This window comes from Lagopus leucura, unplaced genomic scaffold (assembly GCF_019238085.1).
Source record: "Lagopus leucura isolate 7727_CA_CO unplaced genomic scaffold, USGS_WTPT01 Super-Scaffold_741, whole genome shotgun sequence".
Taxonomy (NCBI): domain Eukaryota; kingdom Metazoa; phylum Chordata; class Aves; order Galliformes; family Phasianidae; genus Lagopus; species Lagopus leucura.
Window position 1 is genome coordinate 7,974,309 of NW_024962256.1, and position 19,248 is coordinate 7,993,556.

At 39.0% G+C, this 19,248-nt stretch overlaps 1 protein-coding gene across 6 annotated transcripts in view; it reads right to left on the reverse strand.

Moving 5' to 3' along the window:
- The window catches only part of ATE1 (arginyltransferase 1), a 69,848-nt gene that overhangs the window by 16,768 nt on the left and 33,832 nt on the right, over positions 1-19,248 (reverse strand). For 5 of the 6 annotated variants that reach the window (XM_042863782.1, XM_042863783.1, XM_042863781.1 and 2 more), the window contains one exon: positions 18,089-18,188. In XM_042863782.1, coding sequence (XP_042719716.1) covers positions 18,089-18,188 — 100 coding nt within the window. Of the gene's footprint in view, positions 1-12,076; positions 12,305-18,088; positions 18,189-19,248 lie in introns of those variants that run through there. The other variant, XM_042863786.1, reaches the window with a different exon arrangement.

The window sequence follows — 19,248 nt, forward strand, 5'->3', positions numbered from 1 at the left end:
ATTAACGGGCAAAAAAATTAAGCATAGTTACTTGTGGATTTAAAGACATTTTCTCAGTTGGCCAGAGGCAGAAATAGCCAGGCAAGCATCTCAGAACAGCCACCAAAGCACAAGCACAGGGTGGAGGAGATGCCTCTCCTGCAAGCACAAATAGGCTCCTACATACGTAGATTGCTCACTTATTGTCCTTCTACAAGATCTTGCCACTAGACAGTAAATTATGATGGCTGATCCAGAAGCAATGCCTCCCATCTTATTACCTGGGCCCACAATGTCAGAGGTGGATGGTGGTGGTTGACAGATGGCACCAGAGAGGCAGTCTGATGCAATGGCATCCGACGTGGAAGTGTGTAAGGAGCAAAAGTGTGGAATTGAATTCCTAAACGTGGAAAAAAGACACTCATTGATGCTCACCAAATGCGTATGGAGACCAAGCAGCAGATGTGAGCACAGCGAGGTGTGGGTGGTACATTTCAGCAGTGCCAACTAGTTCCAAGCCCCAAATCCATCACTGAAAATTCAGTATTTATTTGGGGGATCAAAACACTTAACTTAGGTGGCAAAAACAAGTAAACAGTTCTGAGGTTTCCTCTTCCCTCAAATTTAGAATTCTGTCAATAAGTTCCCCTGAAGATGAGTGACACGGAGGCGATGACGCAGAGAGGTCCCACCAACCAGAGACATAAAATAGAGCTAGAGCTAAAAGTTAAACAAACCATGGGTGCTCTTCAGTATCCTTGCTTGCTTTTTAAAACTATTTCCAAACATGATAGAAGATTTTTTTTTTCCTCCCTTAAAGGTATTTTATTTCCTCTACCAGTTAAACCCACATCCCATGAATCATTCAGCAGAGGAAGTGGGAACCCAGGGACACACAAGGGTGAGTTTTCCAGTCAAGTGTTGGCACTCTCTTTATATTGACATAATTAAAAAGGCAATCCACAGAAACCGCTACATCAAACGGAGTGATTTCTAAGCGCTTCCACTCCTTTTTTTTCCATTCCTCAAGTGATTGCAATCAATTCATTTCCTTCTCAAAAATGTTAAAAACTCAGTATGAAAGTAAGTGATAATGGATCATTCTCTTTTCTTCCCTTATCCTCTTATTCCTAGGCTGTGAAAAATTTCCACATGAGGATCCAGCCAGATTAGATGTCATGTACAGGAGGGCCTGTATTCAAGAAAAAGGCACACTTCAAAATCATCATGGACTCAAATATTTACATTGTCTAAAAAAGCCCTGTCCACAAGAGTACTATTCATATTCCTTCTTACTCTTAATGCCACCAGTTTGCAGCGTACACCCAACGTACATCAGGAAGAGAAAGGGGATCTCCTACAGCAGAGTTATTATCACAGCAGAACTTTGTAAGGATTTTCAGACTTTGCTTTTCAAATATTTCTCTTTGGCTTCAGATTGAATTAGTGTACATTTCAAAAATCAGACTACAGTTAAAAACCCACAACTGAAAACATCTCGCTTTTGGTCTCACAGTATAGAAGTCCCCATAGCACTGTTTGTACTGCTCAAACCATCCTGGAAATATTCAACTACAAGGTTTTCAACCAAAACAACCACTTTGCAGACCATCCCATAGCACTTCTCTTCTGGTTCAGCTTCATAAACCCAATAACCACCTGCACTCAGTCATGATACAACTGCACATATGTCCAACAGTTTGCTATACGGATGCTTCCATAACTAGCTGACTTGGGAAACAATGCATTTGGACAGCCATTTCCTAACCCTGAACAACTGCTTTTAATTACTGCAGCCTTTGAGCTGTAGTTTCCCTCAGTGACCACTACTACCACTGTGATACACGTGCATGTCCAATCACTGCATTTTCAAAGTGCCTCCCATGATCTGACAGTCACACAACTCTAAAAGGACACGATATATATATATATATATATATTTAACTCATTCCTCTAATTAAATGTATGGCTGCTCCATACACTTAGTCCTTCTCAGCAGTCTGATCTCTCTAATTTTGCTTTATGTTCTTTGAAATATAAGGAAAGGGGCACGGGGGGGACAGACACACAGACAGAAGCATCTGTCAAATAACTTGATTAAAAAGATCAACATTACTTGATTAAAAAGTAGTATAGCTCAGGAAATCCTGAGTACGTGGTTTCTTCTACCAAGTCAACTCATTGCAATATAAACACAACCATTTACTTAATAAAAATAGCTACAAGACTTCATTTTCTGAGAAGTCCGGGACACCTTCCCTCATATAAACAAAAAAAACCCCTTAAGGTGCTTTCCCCCCCTCATACTACTAGATATGCTGCATTTTAATTGGAAACTTCTGGAAGCATATTTTACAGTGAAGCTGCCAAGCCTAAATTAATATTTCACACCGTGATATTTTCTGTTTTACTGTTTCCAAATCAAAATCGACCAGAACTTCTCTGAACTTTTGTCCCACAGGAAGGGCGAAGGTTTTAATGAGACTTAAGTCTGGAGATTACTTTTTGAATATTTTGTAAAATCGAAGGGATTTGGTAAGCATTTGAGATGGAAAACATCAGCAGAGTTTGTTTTTGTAGTCCAAGTGGAACTTAAAATGTAAAACTACCAAGAAAGAGAATAGTCTGGAAAACAAAAAAGGTCAAGCACCAGTAGCACTGAAAAAACAAAAAGGGAAGGTTAAACACACATTTAATGCTTTTATCAAGTGCACTTTACATCTGTATCCTATTTCTTCACAATAAACTCATTGATCTTTTATTAAAAGTGAATTAAGACTGTCTTCATCTCAATTTCCACCCAGCTGCTTAAAACAAAGCTCTCAGACTGCGTAAACAAAATAATTCCAAATCATCAACAGCAATCCGTTAGAGCTATGCAGCACAACAAGAGAAAGAGTGCATCAGGTTTATTAAGTTCAGCCCTTCCACTGAAAGACAACCCCACTGGAATCCCAGCAGCTCAGTTCTCCAGCAGACCCTTGCTCCCTGATTTCATTGCACAAACAGAAAAGGTCCCTGCTGACCCCACAAGAGTAACCCCAAAGCCCTGCTTTGCAGCCAGCAGGACTGAGCTGGACATTTGAATCCGTTTGTGCTTCCAGTCCTCAGTGTCACTCCTGTGTGCCCTGTGTGTCTAAAGGGAGGAAAAAAGAAGGGAAAAAAAGCAACCTGCACAGTTCTCTCCCACCTCCCAGTCACCATGCTGTTTTTACTGTTCTTTTTGAACCAACAAACAAGCCCTCAAGACTAATACACACAGAATGAACAAAGCTTCATTTTATCCAGGAAAGATGGCTGGATGCTTCAGATTTATCATCAGAAGTATTCCACTTACAAGGAAGTGTATCTCAAAAAGGAGTTCAATCAGCCAACGTATGGATTGCGGATAATTTGATGAATAAATAACAATTTGGATTTAACCACAGCATCCACAATTGTATGTGCAAAGGCTTGCCTGACACTAACGAAAACATGAGTGATTTTATCCAAACTTGGCATTCATTATGCAATCAGAGCTTTCAGGGCCCAGTTGTATACCCTTGGAAGCTCTACTACCTTTTGTTATCAAAGAACAACACGCTGAAACCCAAACAATATTATTCATAGTAACCAAAATTGATCTTGTAGCCCAAGAATCTCACGCTACTTTTGAGAAGTGGACAACACATAAGGGAATTATTTACAGAATCACCAAGGTTGGAAAAGACCTCCAAGATCATCCAGTCCAACCATCCACCCTACCACCAATATTTCTGATTTCAAAATTAAAAAAAAAAATTTTTAAAGTTAATATTTACTGAAAATCACCATTAAAGATCCAGCAAGTCAAATTAAAGATGGCACCACACGGACACAGTTCTGAAGCTGGAAGCCAGTAACCATCGTACATTCCACCATAGGGAAGCTACTCAAGAATCCTAGAAAAAGTAGCATAGTTATAGAGAAAATTTATGGGAAACCAACGGAAAAAAAAAAGAAGTTAAGCTTGTACGTGGTCAGAACACAAATCATCTGATTACCAAAATGGAACTGGTTTACTTTAAATCTGCTGCAAAAATTCTTAAGGAGACCCTAGTAATAAACTTGGAACAAGAGATTAGGAAAAGCTATGACAAAAGATAAAACCCAAGGCAGGGCCTCAGGAGGAATGCTCCATTAGAAACACACCAGCTATGCTGACATCAGTCTGTCTTAAAAGGAGTTTATTTTGGCAGCTGTGAGAAGTGGCAAAAGAAAGAAAAAAAAGGTGAGCATTACAATCATGGGGATCCCGTATCATTCCCTTAAAGAGCTGCCACGAGCTCACATTACTTCTTGTAATTATTAAATATTTTATTTCACTTCATGGTAAATATAAGAAATGTGCAAAATTATCAAAAGAAGGACATACACATTTCAGTGTGTGTTGCATTAACATTCACCAGCACAACCAGAAGGCGTGAAGGCATTCTGCACAACTTTTATTTACTTTTAAACCACTGAATGGAATTACGATGTGCCAAAAAGTAAAACTAGGCAAATCAACTTTTGAATCTTCTGTGACATTTGCAAAAAGAGAGACTAAGCCCCAAGCCCTTACCCTCATGATTCACTTCAACTCAATTTTTTTTTCTCCTCCTTTTAAACCAATAAGACCCTTAACAACTCAGAAGAACTACACAAGACAAAAGCATGTGTATTCTCCAACAAGACGAGGATTCACTGTTTTGCACACACATTGCTCTCCAGCTCTCCCAGCTGCAGCCCCGCTGCCTGCAAACACACCTTCCTGCTGCTGGGTGCAGGGCCCCCCAGTACCTGCTGCCCCAAGAATTTCTCCAAATCTAACCCTTTGGAGCATGCTTTGTCCTTATGTCTAGCCCCAAACCCAACTCCTCATTATAGCTGCTGGTTCTGTGGTAACCCTCCAAGCCTTCTGCTGTTTTCCCTGGCATTCACTCATGCTCAGCAGCTCCAAGCCTTCCCCATCTTTCCCAACATCCCTCAAGCTGCTTTTCTCAGACAGTTTTCTTTTCTTCCAGCTCCAGACCCAACCCTCCATGCCCAACCACTTGCCCCAAAGCCCCTCAGTGTCCATAAGATCCACTCTGCATTACCTCCTACACCCATCGCAGCCTTACCTCTCTCCTTTTTATCGCTGGCCAAACTCACATCGTCAATGGGGAATAATGCCTCTGTACAAGATTTACCCAAAGCCCTGTTTCTGCCTTTTTCCAAAAGCTCAGCCAGAAATGCACAGAACTTGCCAAAATTCTCCCCAGACAAGGCTCCAAGGGCAAGAAAACAAGCCGTGCCCAGGAAAGTCTGTGCCTGCTGGTCGCCTCGCACTGAGTCATTCCATATTTCACCTCCATGCCCAGCTACTGACTCACTGTGCGCAGTATTTGAAGACATAATAAATTAGAGGATTAACTGACAGCGCTTCATAATTGTGGATCGCTGACGTTCAAAGGAGTTGAAGTGTGCTCCCAGTTAAGAATTCAGATGAGGGAACTGGCTTATAGATTAAGCTATGCTATGCACATAAAGCAGGATTTTAAAAAGCATTTACAGTGCTCGTGCAACTATATCACATTGAAAAACAATGCAGCTTTAAAAACTGCCACTCCAGCTTTAATTTCTACTTGCTGCATGCATTTAAGAACAAGAAATAATACCCTGGACCAATATTCCAGAATTGGAAAGGATTTTTAACATTGGAGCTTTCTATTAACGTATGGTACGATTGTTTCTGAAACATCACCAATAGAAAGAATAACCCAATAAGAGACAAATACTTAACCTTTGACTATTCAACACTGAACACATACAATAGCTAGGACAGTTGCTTTCCTAAGTATTCAAACAGAATCTACATTTCAACACTTTAAAATCTCGAATGTCTACATACAAATTTGTTACATTGATCAAGACTAATCAAAAAAGAAGTAGTCTCAAAACCTGATGCATTTGGTTTAGCATTCTGTACCATTGCATGGACATTTCAATGGCCTCATCTGTGCTTCTGCCTGAAGATTTTGGTAGCACTTCACACAGCTGCCACGGCAGATGAATTTTCCTTTCGACCTCAGTTTTATGTTTGGAAATGAAGCATTTTAATCTGCACTCTACCATACACATTTGGTCAGACTAACCATGGGAAAACACACGTGCATTACAAATAAAACCTGTAGAATTCTGAGCAAAGGGGCAGAGAATATGGCAAAGGAAAGTTAATTAGTAAAACATATCTTTCTATGGGATATTGGCATTGTGAAAATCAAATTAACGCATTCATACTGCACACAAAAAAATGTGAATTATACTAAAACTGAGGGAAAAAGAATTAAATCTCAGTGTTCAAGTGCCCAGAACTCTTTATCAGGAATAACAAAGTCACACACTGCTGTCAGACATTGTCACACTGCCTTTCCTCCCACAAACAAAGAAATAAGGTTTGCTCTGTCAGAGTATTCCAACCATGTGTTAGAACTTAACAGTAAGTAACGCTACAGAAAAAAAGCATGTACAAAAATCCGGACCAAAGAAGTACTCTTTAAAAAGAACTTTCTTCTGTTGCCCATAAAAATGTTTATTTTCACTGTAAGTTTTCATTCCTGAAATGAGCATTCTGACTTCAGGTCAACTGAGCTTGTCAAGCATTTGTTAAACAAGGCTGATTTGTTTGCTGAGAGGGGAGCATCTGTGCACAAAGTTCTCTGTGTTCTCCAGGAGTGCCTTTAATGCCTCACCTTGTGCCCATCTCAACACCTGTAAGCCAACGTCTGAACTGAACCATCCTTGGTAACAATGGAGCAGCCTCAATGAGATACAAACCTGCATCACCAAAAAGTTTGTTTTGTCACCATAGAGATGTTTGTGGTCTCCACAAACAAAAAGGTACAAAGCAGCTAGGCGCTGCGCCCCCCTACAGAACACAAACACCTGAGCTGATATTGGACAAACCAAAAAACCAGCCCTGCATTAAGCTGACACGACTCTCTGTACAAGCTTCTGTTCATATGCTTAATCTTCAGACTCAAAACTGAATTGAAGAACAGGTCAGAGCTCCATTTGTAGCCACAAGAAACGCTAAACTAAGACTTGTAGTATCCTCAGTGCACTAGAGCCTCTCCAGAACTGGGCTACAAAGAAACAGGAAGGAATCCAAATACAGGAACAGAGAGCAATCATAGGGTAACACAAAATATGTCCAGATGGATTGATGCATTGAATTTTTGTCAAGTTATTCACAGGGAATGGTAACTGCAAACATACTTTACAAGAAATAACAGCATTTTTCATCTTTTTCATGTTGACTTGCTTTCATATCCCTCTTTATGTTAACAAATTATTTCTCCCTTATTAGAAACAATATTTCTTGTCAAGTCAGTCCAATTTTAAGTATCCAAAATTGAACAAAATGAAATTACAGTACCAAATTCTGTAGCAGTCATTGTGCCCACAGGCTTTGCATCTGCTAGCCCTGTAAATGCATGTGTGTGTGCTTCTGGCTCCATAAAACTGCCCAAGTTCAACACTATTCTCATAGCTGGTTAGAACAGATTTGCTATTATGCTTCCATAGCAATAATTTAGGTGAAAAGGTACAGACATGTCCACTTACATGGTAAGGAAAACATACTGCTTAACGTATCCCCAAAGTATCCTTTATAATTACCTTAGAAGAAAACAAGTTTGAGGACTGGAGTCAGTAACTATACCCACATATACAGCACATACGTCCTGATGGTACCAAAAGCTGGTAACTCAATGGTATACTAAATGTACGCCTAACTACTGGCTTAGGGATATATTAAAAGTAGAACTCCATTTATAGAACATCAAGTGCTTGACCTTAGCAGTTTGCTATTCCCACTTTTCAAAGTGAAAACAATAAAGCTTCATAAGAAGGTGGAGTTGTCAGCACGGGGGTCTGGGAGCAACCAATTCGGTCATCAGTGTGATGGAAACATTTAACACACAGAATTCCTTGACCAACACCCAGTGATTGAAAATAGCTTCTTGATGACAAATTCATCATCAAACAGTGAATCAGATACAATTCCACGAAGGAAACCAATTTATCTTCCAAACTAAGGCTTCAGTCCGGGTTTCCAAAACAAGCTCTATCAAAACCAAATAATACATGAGATACATGCAGTGTTTTACTCAGCATCCTTCACTGCCTCTGGGAGATGTGACCTGAGGATGCAAAGAGCATCAAGTCCTCCCAAATGGAATGTAACACAAAAATGGCTGCCAATCCATCTGGAAGAGGGAATGGAAGATAATTAAGAAGGATTAATAGCAAGTCACACAATGCCACCCAGTAAAGAATAAAATGGAAAGAATGTTAAAAAAAAAAAAAAAAAAAAAGCATTCACAAATGATGAATAAACTTTACTGAACACATTAGCACTAAGTAGCCCTGCAGAACAGTAGCCTCAGTATCTTAAATAAAATCAATAGATTAGTGGAACAAAAAGGTCATCTCCTCTTCTGTCCATTCATAGAACAACAGTGCATTTGTGTTGGGATCAAACAAAGCATTTGGTTCCTGTGTACTTTTGCTCCACGAACCCATTCTTCTTCAATTAGTTAACAATGGGATCGTTTTCATTCCCTTTCTTCTGTGTCATTCTAGCTCAGTTTTACTTGTGAAAACATTTTCGAATTACCATTTTCATTCAGAGAGAGAATGGGAAGAGAAGCAAACAGTGGAACACGCTATTAAAAAAAGATGATCTGGTCCTTTGAAAGCCTTCTAGTCAGAATCTCGCAGTCATCCTATACATATAACACTGCAAATAACTACTATTAACATCTCCCTGTACGGAAACAATTTCATTTCATTTAACTTCTCCATTGGCTGTTCTGCTAGGGGGCCTTACCTGGACTCAAAGAGAATACAGATTTATTTTTAAGTGACACGTAACTGAAAAACGTTGGGGGCTATCAGGATAGCATGAAGTAAGCTCCTCCTCTACTGGTCGTACTTGTATTGTGAAAAAAACACACCACAAAACAATTAAATACTGTCATCTGCAATCCAGTATTAAAGCTATTTGCTCTAGAGTTTGTTTATTTTTAATTTGTTCCTTTCTTGGAACAACCTCTTTCAGCACTTACTGCAGTAAAGATGATAAAACTCGTCCTAAAAGTTCCCATAGATCCTGCAGGGAACAACTATAAAACCCCTCCCTCAGTGCTCTGCCATCTTGTTTAACGCAGCATTCTCTCTCAAATGAAGAAAACAGGAACTTGTAACAGATAACTTAGTTAGAATGGACAGAAGTGAGATTCAAGATCATCTACACTGTGCTCTCACATTCAGCCACAACTTTAGCACCAAAAAAATTCAGAATGGTCTAAACTGGGACTTGCTGAGAAGTTCGTACTCAATTCCCATCTTTTCCTCCTTGTCTTCAGAGTCTATGCATCTTCTTATATAAGAAGAATTATTAACTTCATTGTGAATAATGTATGTCCTCAGCATTTGAAGGCCTAATTTCAGACATTGTTCTAGAGGAAAGAAATGGATCTGCTGAAGAAAATCCAATGGACATCATAAAGAATGGCAAGAGAATTAAAAAATGCAACTGGGAGAAAACATTAGAAGTAACTGAGGGGTTTATTTTGGTGAGTGGATGGGCAGTTGGAAATAATATTGTTCAGGAAGTTCACGTCAGACAATCCAATGAAAGATAAAGCACAAAAATATATAAGGATATAACTACCAACATATGAAGACGTGGCAAAGGAAACCTTTGGCAGATACATGTCCTAGTGCGTTCTAAAAGTGTAATTGGACCTGCCTTGGAGCAAGGTCTACAGAATCCCTTATGGACCCTGACAAGTCTATTTTTCTATTTCTTCCAGGTTCCAAATCATTCCCCTCTACAGCAATTTGGGACTCTAGTTCATACCTAAGCAACACTGATGTACAATCATTGTCATAAAATACAGAAAGCTTTTTACAAACTGACTCTTGGAAGCACTGTGGGTAACATCAGGATCGATAACAAATAATAGAACCTCATTAATATGCTTCCACTCAGTACAGTGAGCAGCTAAACAAACTCAAAGAAAATAATCATTCAAAATAAAGAATAGTTGCCTAGATTAAGTGTAACGCTTCAGAGAAACGCACTGTGATAATTCTGTAAAATATAGGCTCTTAGTAAAACCAGACCTCATTAGAGTATCTACCATTAAATCTTTCCTGTAAAATTGGAGAAAAAAAATCTGTGGATTAACTGAGCTGTCAGTCAGCTCCTACTGTAAAGACTGCAAGGTGAAATACAGCAGAGCCAGGAGAAGCAGGAGTTCCTGGCTTCCAGACCAAATAAATTCCTCCTGACAATACTGCCTAATTAAAGCAAATTTCATCAGTGAAAAGCAAAAGTCAGAAAGAATACAATGAGAGCAACCAAATTGAGCCAGAGTTCCAATATTGCAGGTGTCAGCAGGTTCAACAGACCTGGTGCAGAGATAAAGCCGACCTGTGTTTCAATGGCTTCAGTGACAGATTTAAAGGGCTGTTTGTTCTCCAGGACAAAACACCTTTGATATTTTGCCCAGAGCTTGAAAACTTGCCTCTGAGCAGCCTCACACAGGGACATGGCTGTGTGGGAAACGAAGGCATTGCACTCATTGCACCCTGTGCAGCAGAGCATCGTAAGGTGGCTGTCTCAGCATATGCTAAATTCACTCATCTTTGGGAACAGCCAAAGAGCTGGACCAAGCAAATTCAGGATGCTAACCAGCATCCAAGAATAATTAAGTCAACAAAATACACAGCAAAGCCAACAAAGCAGCACCTCATTAACTCACTTGTTAGAGACTTGCAAAAAGCACACAGACTTGCATGCAACTGATGTTTTTCTAGCACTGACCAGTGGATTTATAGAATTGTAAATGGAAAATTCTGAAACATGAGCCATGACCTCATTGCTTGGATGAAGAGGAGAAATTAATGACGTGAATTGCAAAGAAATTATTCCTCCTCCCCCCCTCCCCCCACCAAAAAACAAAACAAAACCCACATGACTTTTGCCTATATATTTCACAGTCCACAGTTCTCACTTTAATTGCTGAAGGCACAACAAGCCCCCTTCGAATTCAGTCGAGGCAGCAACAAGCAGTGAATTTGTGACCATGCAGAGCCATGAATTAGACATGATACGTTTCCAGCAGCTATTAGCATGCAGAAGATGGTTTGTGTCAGGTTTATTAACACGATCTTGAACAAATCTTTTCAGCGGCTCTTTTTGACAGAGGCAGTCAGGTTACCTCTAATAACTCCAAAACCATCTGGTGGTACAGAATTAGCCTACAGTGAACAAACCATCCCCTTCCTTGGGTGCTTTCATTAAGGTAGGCTTAGATTTTTGCTTATTTTGGCCTTGTGTAAATTAATTATATTTATCAAAGAAACAGTATAGGAAAACCAACTCAAATAGAAAAAACTAATGTAGCAAGTGATACATGTAGAACATACTGCTACTGATGTACACATGTAGGAGATTAATACCACCTCTACCATGTTTTTATTCTTTTATTCTTTAGAACATTTGAACTATACGCATGTTTTTATATCTATTTATACACAGACAATTTCATTGTACATGAAATAGGAACTTGTTACTGATATTAAAATCATCAATAGAATGAATATTATCATCGAATATTTTAATGTTATTTTAAATCATGTCATATTTGGAATTACTTAAAAGATGCTGAACATTTCTTTTAAGTAAGCTATATGGGATCTTGTTCCCTCGGGATTGTTCAGCTTGGTTTGTATTTTCTTATTGATTTCAGCTGGTGGAGGTTGGTTTTTAAGGACTGTGTGAAAATGGTATAAGGGCAACCAAGCAACAAACTGTAAGATAAACAGAGTGGTTTAGGAGGGCATTTTAATGTTATTTATTTATTCAGTATAGAAAGGTTACAAATTTAAACATTAAAAAAAACCCAGAAATTTACTAAATTGGAGGAATTGGTTTTGTAATTGGAACTGTATCAAATAAGAATTACAGGTGTACAAGCAAAACTTTAGGAAGGCCATATCCTGCATGTACTAATGTCTTCTGCAAAGTGACTTTCAGATACAGTACCAAAGTTTGTATATTGTACACCCCCAGTGTCTGCATGTGTGTATTCCCCCAAGGGACAGCACAGCAGTGAAAGAGGTTTCAGAGATCTGCTGAGCCCTGTTCAACAGCCATTTCATTCTGTGCTGATAGAAGCCCACAGACAAGGCAGGCAGCCATGAATACGCATCATGCTTGCACCTGAGTTCTGCTATGCTTCAATCACCTACAGCTTGAAGTAAACATCTGAAAAGGAATCCACATTTCCAAAATTAGAATAATAAGGCCAGAGGAATATTTTTGTATTTTTCCCCAAAGGAGTTCTAACTGACAAAAAAAAAAAAAAAAAGAGTTTTCATTGCAAATATTTTAAAAAAGGGAAAACTGGAGTTTCTTAACTTCAAAGACTTGGCTGAGCTCTGCATTTGTTTCTAGTGGTAAAGTGGATTCCAACTGGTTTTCGCCCTGCAAATCTTGCATGAAACTCAGCACAGCTTCAACACACACACACACACACACACACACCCCATAATCTTTTACCAATTACATACGCTACGGAGCGCAGCAGCTTAGAGGAAATAATAATAGTAATTGCATTCATTATCTTAAACTGACATAAAAAGCAATAGGGAAATGGATACTCTACTTTTAAGCAATTTTATTTGCATTGAAAATCCACTGTCAGCACTCAATGTTGTTGCTATTCAGAACAGAGGCTTTCAATGCTCATAACACCACCGTTGTCCCAGTTTCCACAACCTGGAGAGAAATCTGTCCAAAGTCAAGAGGAAATACTTGAAAATATTCACCCCTAGCCTAATGTGATCCCTGTGGGTCCCCTCCAACTCAGGATATTCTATGATGAACTGATTTTTGTCCTCCTATGGTACTTTCCACCCTTCCCCGTGTTCCCATTGCTGTTCACTCCAACATGCTCAGTACCATTTACTCAGTGCATGCTGTAAGCAGCTAGGAGGAATCTTGTGGGCAATGAGAAGTGCAAGGAAAAAACTTTTATGGAAGAAAGCAACAAATGAAAAAAATAAAAATAAAGATAAAAGAGGGGAACAGCAAGCTCTAAGGGACACTGCAGTATGAATATAACAGCACGTGACATGTTGGTTCATGAAAGATCACCAATCTTCAAGTCAACACCTTGGGTAATATAGATGTAGATGATTTTTTTTGCAATAGTTACATCCTGAAGGAATATTATGGCAATTTGATTTAAAAGCATTCAGCACACATACAGTTGAAGAGAAACCCCTTTAAAATTCTTCCCCTGCAGCTGAGTTCATCATCTGAAACACCATCGCAAGTCTTGGCCAGCCATTTTAAAGGAGTTCTAGAGAATCCCTTTGGGTTTGAATGCCAAAAGCCAAGCCATAACTCAGAGTGGTCTTTTTCCCCTGCAGTCACTAACCCAAACCATTAGAAGGAACACACAGAACACATTCACGGCTCCAAGAAAAAGAGAGCTTGGTTTCAGCTGCTGATACCAACACAGAGCAGCAATCTGACCACATAGGAAGTCCCATGGAGAAGTGGAAGGAAAGTACAAGTAACATGGCTAAAAACTGTGTTAACAAGCCAAAGCTAGATGCCATTGAAAAGCAGGGAGACTTTTCACTCCATTCTGCAATTTATCATTTTCAGATTATTTTACAGTTGTTATTAATACATGTTTCAGTCTTTGCTTTTTGTTATCTTGTTTGTTCTTAAACAGTTTTACACAAAAAAAAAAAACCCCACCCCAAAACTACTGCACTGCCAAAACCTGTATGGCTTTTTATGAGTATACATCAGCTTTTCAACCTATGTATTTACAATCTTTACCAAAAAGTAGCATTGTATACAACTACTTCACGAACCATAATAAATACTGCCTTGTCAGAATATTTAGTTGACTATGCATGACCTATCCGTAAACACATTTTGAATTTATTTCTATGTATGGTATTCCTATGAGCAAAATTAACCCTGGAGAAGCAACTAGTACCAGTGCAAACAGACCCAAGCAAAGCAAGTCCAATTCCCTAATTGGATTCATCATCTGTTCCCACTGTTAATAGTAACAGCATGGAGAAAACCAGGCTTACAGCTGGTGGCAGCTTTAATGCATGCTAAATAAAAAGATCGAGCGCAGAGGTATACCCACACCAGCTTTTTCTAAGTGATGCTTTTCAAAGCTATTTCAATGGCAGAACTGTGGCAGCTTGTGCTTACAGCCAGAAATGATAGAGGTTTCTATTGAGACGCATTGCAGTAAGTCTCTTTCCTCTGCATGTCTCAGCCTATGCAGGAAATCCAGGCTTTTTGTAAAGGTTAACTGAGTTCCAATGGCCAGGAATGGTGAAAAAGCCCCAGGTGGGAGGCAGACCAACATGGGAGCTGGAGATGCAGGCTGCTGCTACATCGCGCTGCTGCGGAAGGAGTGATGCTGAAATTCCTGAAATCAGCCAAAGAAATTGGCTCTGGAGCTCTATAAAATTCCAGGGGCACAACTTACGACCGCAGTCAGCCTGAGGTATTCAGTTCAAGAAAGATTAATCACAGATGAATCAGCCTTTTGTTTCTTTTTTGACATTTCAGAACCCTTTCTAGTATTCCATCTATCTGAAGTCTGGCCATGCCTTGATACCAAAGTAGACTGTTTGAAATAATTCCATTTACTTTGGCCTGCATACAAGTCTGGATAAAGATTTCAGTCAAAACATCTCTTCAAATCACAGAATGGTCTTCAAATAGCACACAGTGAGGCAAGGAGGCACTGGGTCTCAAAGCTTGCTGATGTTATTTATTTACTGACTTCATGGAGCAGTGTCAGGGCAAGGAGATGGTTGGCCAAACCCACAGACAATAGGTGCCCCAGTTGCACTGTTTGTATGCAAATATTGACATTGAAAAAGCTTTTTTTTAAAAAAAAAATAAAAAAAAATCACAAAACAGCCACAACCAGAAGTAGAGAAACTCAGGTAGCAAACTACCAACAAAATCTGTGTGGTGTCACCCACCAACAGACTCAAAACTGGTATCAAAGAGCTACAACAGAAAGACCAGAAATTAGATTAGCATTACAGGGAGCTCAGAAGCAACTGGAGAATGCAAGTTTAATAACATAGAACCACAGAAAAAAATTTTGTGGGATAAATCAGACAGAAGCTTGGCGCAATAAAAACAATCCAAAAGCTCTCAACTATCTCTCTGATGTGGCCATTGGTTTAGTTCTGAAATTTTATAAATCTGTTTGTAAACAAATGTCTTCAAGCTGAAAATACGTTTAAAATTAGATACAGAATGTAAACACTTGAGAAGCAATCCTGAGTCCAACATTATCCTAAAATAAAACACCTCCTTGTACTTCTAGTTTTAACACAGGCTCCAGAACGCATTAGGAAAAAGACTTTGCATCTTACAAGTGCTGGAAATTTTTCCAGAACACTATTTTCCCAACCTAAGAACTACCACATCTAACAAAGCCTGAAGAGTTTAACCACAAGGTCGTGAATTTTAACAGAGAACCATTTTAATCTTGTATGTAGCTGATCTATCCCCCCCCCCAAAAAATGGAATAAAGCCACTGCTTTGTGTTTTTCATCATATTTTTCCATATTAATATAGTTCATAGAACTACAGAAATCCTTTTGTCTCAATTTAATGTATATTTTATTGTACTGGTACATAAATATTAACCCACTGATGGAACAAGTCTAGGAAGAGCTGGGAACTGAAAACTAGCCCAAAATTGTGATATATTCCTTTCCCCATTTGCAGTTTCCCTGGCTCTCTGCCATTACAGAAAATGCCATTGCAATCAAATGCAAACTGCTTGGGAACCAAAGGCACAGAAAGGAAAGGAGTCAGAAGAAAGCTCATTTTTCAAGACTTGTGTAATTACCAATCTGATCCACAGTGGTGGGTGATGCTCTTTACCCCCATTTAGCTTGCTGCTGATAATTCAACATTTCTCAGCCCTATTCCCTAGCCACTGGAATCCTCCCCCCTTTAGGATCCTCTTCCATGACATTCAGGCCCCTGATTTTCACTGGACATCACATCACACACCATTTACATCAGAAATTGTATCATTTGTAGGAGCAGAAGATGAAAATGTCACAGGCTGACCACCAAAAATGAGCTGAATTCTGCCCCAACGTGCTCAGCAGCAGCCACCCATCCAACAGCTGCACTGCTGATTGGAGAGGAGATGTCTACAATTTGCATTCCAAGGAAGTACTCATGTAGAACAAGACTTTGACATTTGCTGCTAGATATCTATACCTCCAAGCTAGGAGTGGTGTATTTAAAACTAAAGCATTCTGCTATGTCCTTGTGCAGACAACATTAATTCATCACTCTCGGATTATAACATAAATGAGCAGAACAGTCCGTTGCACAGATCCCCAATTATTTCAGCCAGGTCTTGTGCAGGAGACTGAGATTGACTTAATGCAAAGTGGAACCCTGTCAAACTCCTTAAATCAACATCACCAAGCCACTGTTTTTTACGCATCCCCTGTCAGCAGGAAAAAAAGGCAGCTTCACAAGCATTCAGACTGACAAACGTGAGCTTCAAAAGACAGTATGGTGGAAACCAGTATTCAGACAGTATTCAGTGTTTTTGCCAGAAGCATTCTTTAAAAAAAAAAAAAAAAAAATCAATCAAAATGTCAGCTTAGGCATTTCTACTGATCGTAACCTCTGGCTTGAAGGGAAATTTCCTAAGATTTCCCAAATCCTGTGATGTCACTGGAATCAAATGTAAGGTGTGTATTCTTAGAACACATTGCTTATAGAAAGATGCTGTCCCTGGCCTCCATTCCTAACCATCCAAGCACAGACAAGTGGCAGAGAAAATGAAAGCAGAAAACACACAGTGGTTAGCTCTTTAACCCATTTAATTTGCTTGTATGGCACCTGTTCAGTAACACTTACCTACAGCCTTTCCTTCTCCCAGACTGAAGTCACTAAGGAAAGGGAGCCTCTAACATCCCTTTAAACCAGAACCAGGCAATGCCTTCAACATGTAATGCCCCTAAGCCAAGCTGGTGTTGCTTGAATTGGCAGGTTAAACAAGTCAGTTCTTCCCCACTCTGCTCAACCAACCCCTTCACAATGGCAATAGCATTATCCAGAAGCATTTCATTGCTCGACTTCACAATTTGTTTCAGTTTTTAGGCTTTTCTTTCACAACCATCACTTCAATGAGCACCGCTGCTTTTTGGTTATTTGAAAGCAAGCTGAAAATGTAGGTTTTTAGCACGTTTTGAGGGCAAAAGAAGAAAACACTAAGAACTCTTGATTTCATTCGCTTTCTACATTTCCATATTATTAACATACATCATTATTTGTAGACGTTCAAATTTCTATCAGTTTTCACTACTCTGATATTGTGCAGCAATATTGAAAAAGCAATGGCATCTTCATGAAGAATAGATGAGATCTAACAAACAGAAGAGATGGACCCTTGGGCATATAGGACTACATAAAGTTGAGGCTAACAGAGATTACAAAGCAGATTTGGTGACAGACTGGTTGTGCCAAATGTTCTGGGATTCTCCTCACCCTTTTTGCTACTTGATCCAAAATTCCTAACAATCTGGCTTCTCATAGTTTTATCTGCAGAGTAAGCCCCAGGAAGTCATGCTATCTCTGCCTACAGTCACCAAGCAACAGCTCCACAAATACTCAGTCAAACCCAAAGAAGGGAGAATTTCAGTCTGTTGGCAAATATACCGTAAACACGAGACACCCAGGTAACCAAATGACAAACTATTATCTGACAGCCTTGAAAATCTCTCCAAGTGAACAGCTTTTAAGCCAACTTGTAATAAATACCACATGCGGCTAAACCTGAAAAAAAATAAATAATCTTAAGTCAAGTTAAAGAGTAACCAGCGTCCACATTTAACCACGTAAAGTCTATTTTGAAATCCAAAGTGACAATTACAAAAATATTATGCTACTATGAGAACTGTCAAATGCTTTGAATAATTGTACACAAAGGAAAGAAGTAAAAACACACTTTACCTTGTAGCGCATTTTGGGGCACGAATGAATGTAGAAACCCATATAATAAAAACAGAGATCAGGAGCTTTCTCATGAAGTTGCCTAGTAAAAGCAATTTCCCTACGAAAGGAAAACAAAAAGGACTAATTATTTATGAATACAATTCCTACATTCATTTCATCATTCAAAGAAATGCTTTCCAACCACCTGGCTTTTGACTTACTTGAAAGACCAGACTTCAATCAGACAATGAAAATAAACAAAATGTTGTCTGAGGCTTAAAACACTCATTTTTGCCTTTTGCCTTGCCATGTGACCAACTTGAAGTTCAGAGAGAAAGTGACCAAAAGCCTTTATTGAGCACGTTCCCTGTTAATATTCATGCATATGGGCATGCTACAGCAATCTGACCCAGCTATTGTACACACATAGGCTAAGGCAGCTCAGGAAAACATCAGTAATTCTAAAAAACAAGCCTCTTGTTTGTTCTGTTCATTGCAGTGTAGTAATTTACACATAAAAACATCCGTCCTCGTACAGCAACAGCCATTTTTCACTTATCTCATGTTTGTTTGTACAACTTCCTCATTTATTCTCAAAGAGAACCATGAGCTTATTCCAAAATAAGTTTGCTTGTTATTTTGCTTGCAAGAGGAAAGCAGTGTTTTCAAAACAAACCTGCCAGCATTTCTACTGCAACACTCATTTTTACAGTATTTGTAACATTGCAGTTCACACTTGCACCAAATGTGATGGAGCTTGGATGCTGGTTCTTACTTTCAGCATTGAAAGGAGAAGATCTGAGCATGGTCCTATGGGAAGCATGTATAAAACCTATTTGGGTTTGTTGTTTTCTTTTTTTGATCTCTTTAAAATTACAATAGTAATGAGAATGTTTAAATATGCTGAAAATCTGACATTTCAGTTCCATGTACTTTGCTGAGACCACTGGAGTACATTATAAATCTATACTGTATCTGCTGAAAAAGGAAAATATCTCCAAGTTACTTCCTATCTGAAAACCCAGGTAAACAGAACAGATTGCAAAAGTGAGGTTTATATACTGCCAAAAGTGTACCAACATGACAACATCTTTTAACACATAGCATGAAGTCAAACATCCTTACCATTCCAAGCTGATTATCTCAGATCTAATTAAATATATACATTTGTGCAATTG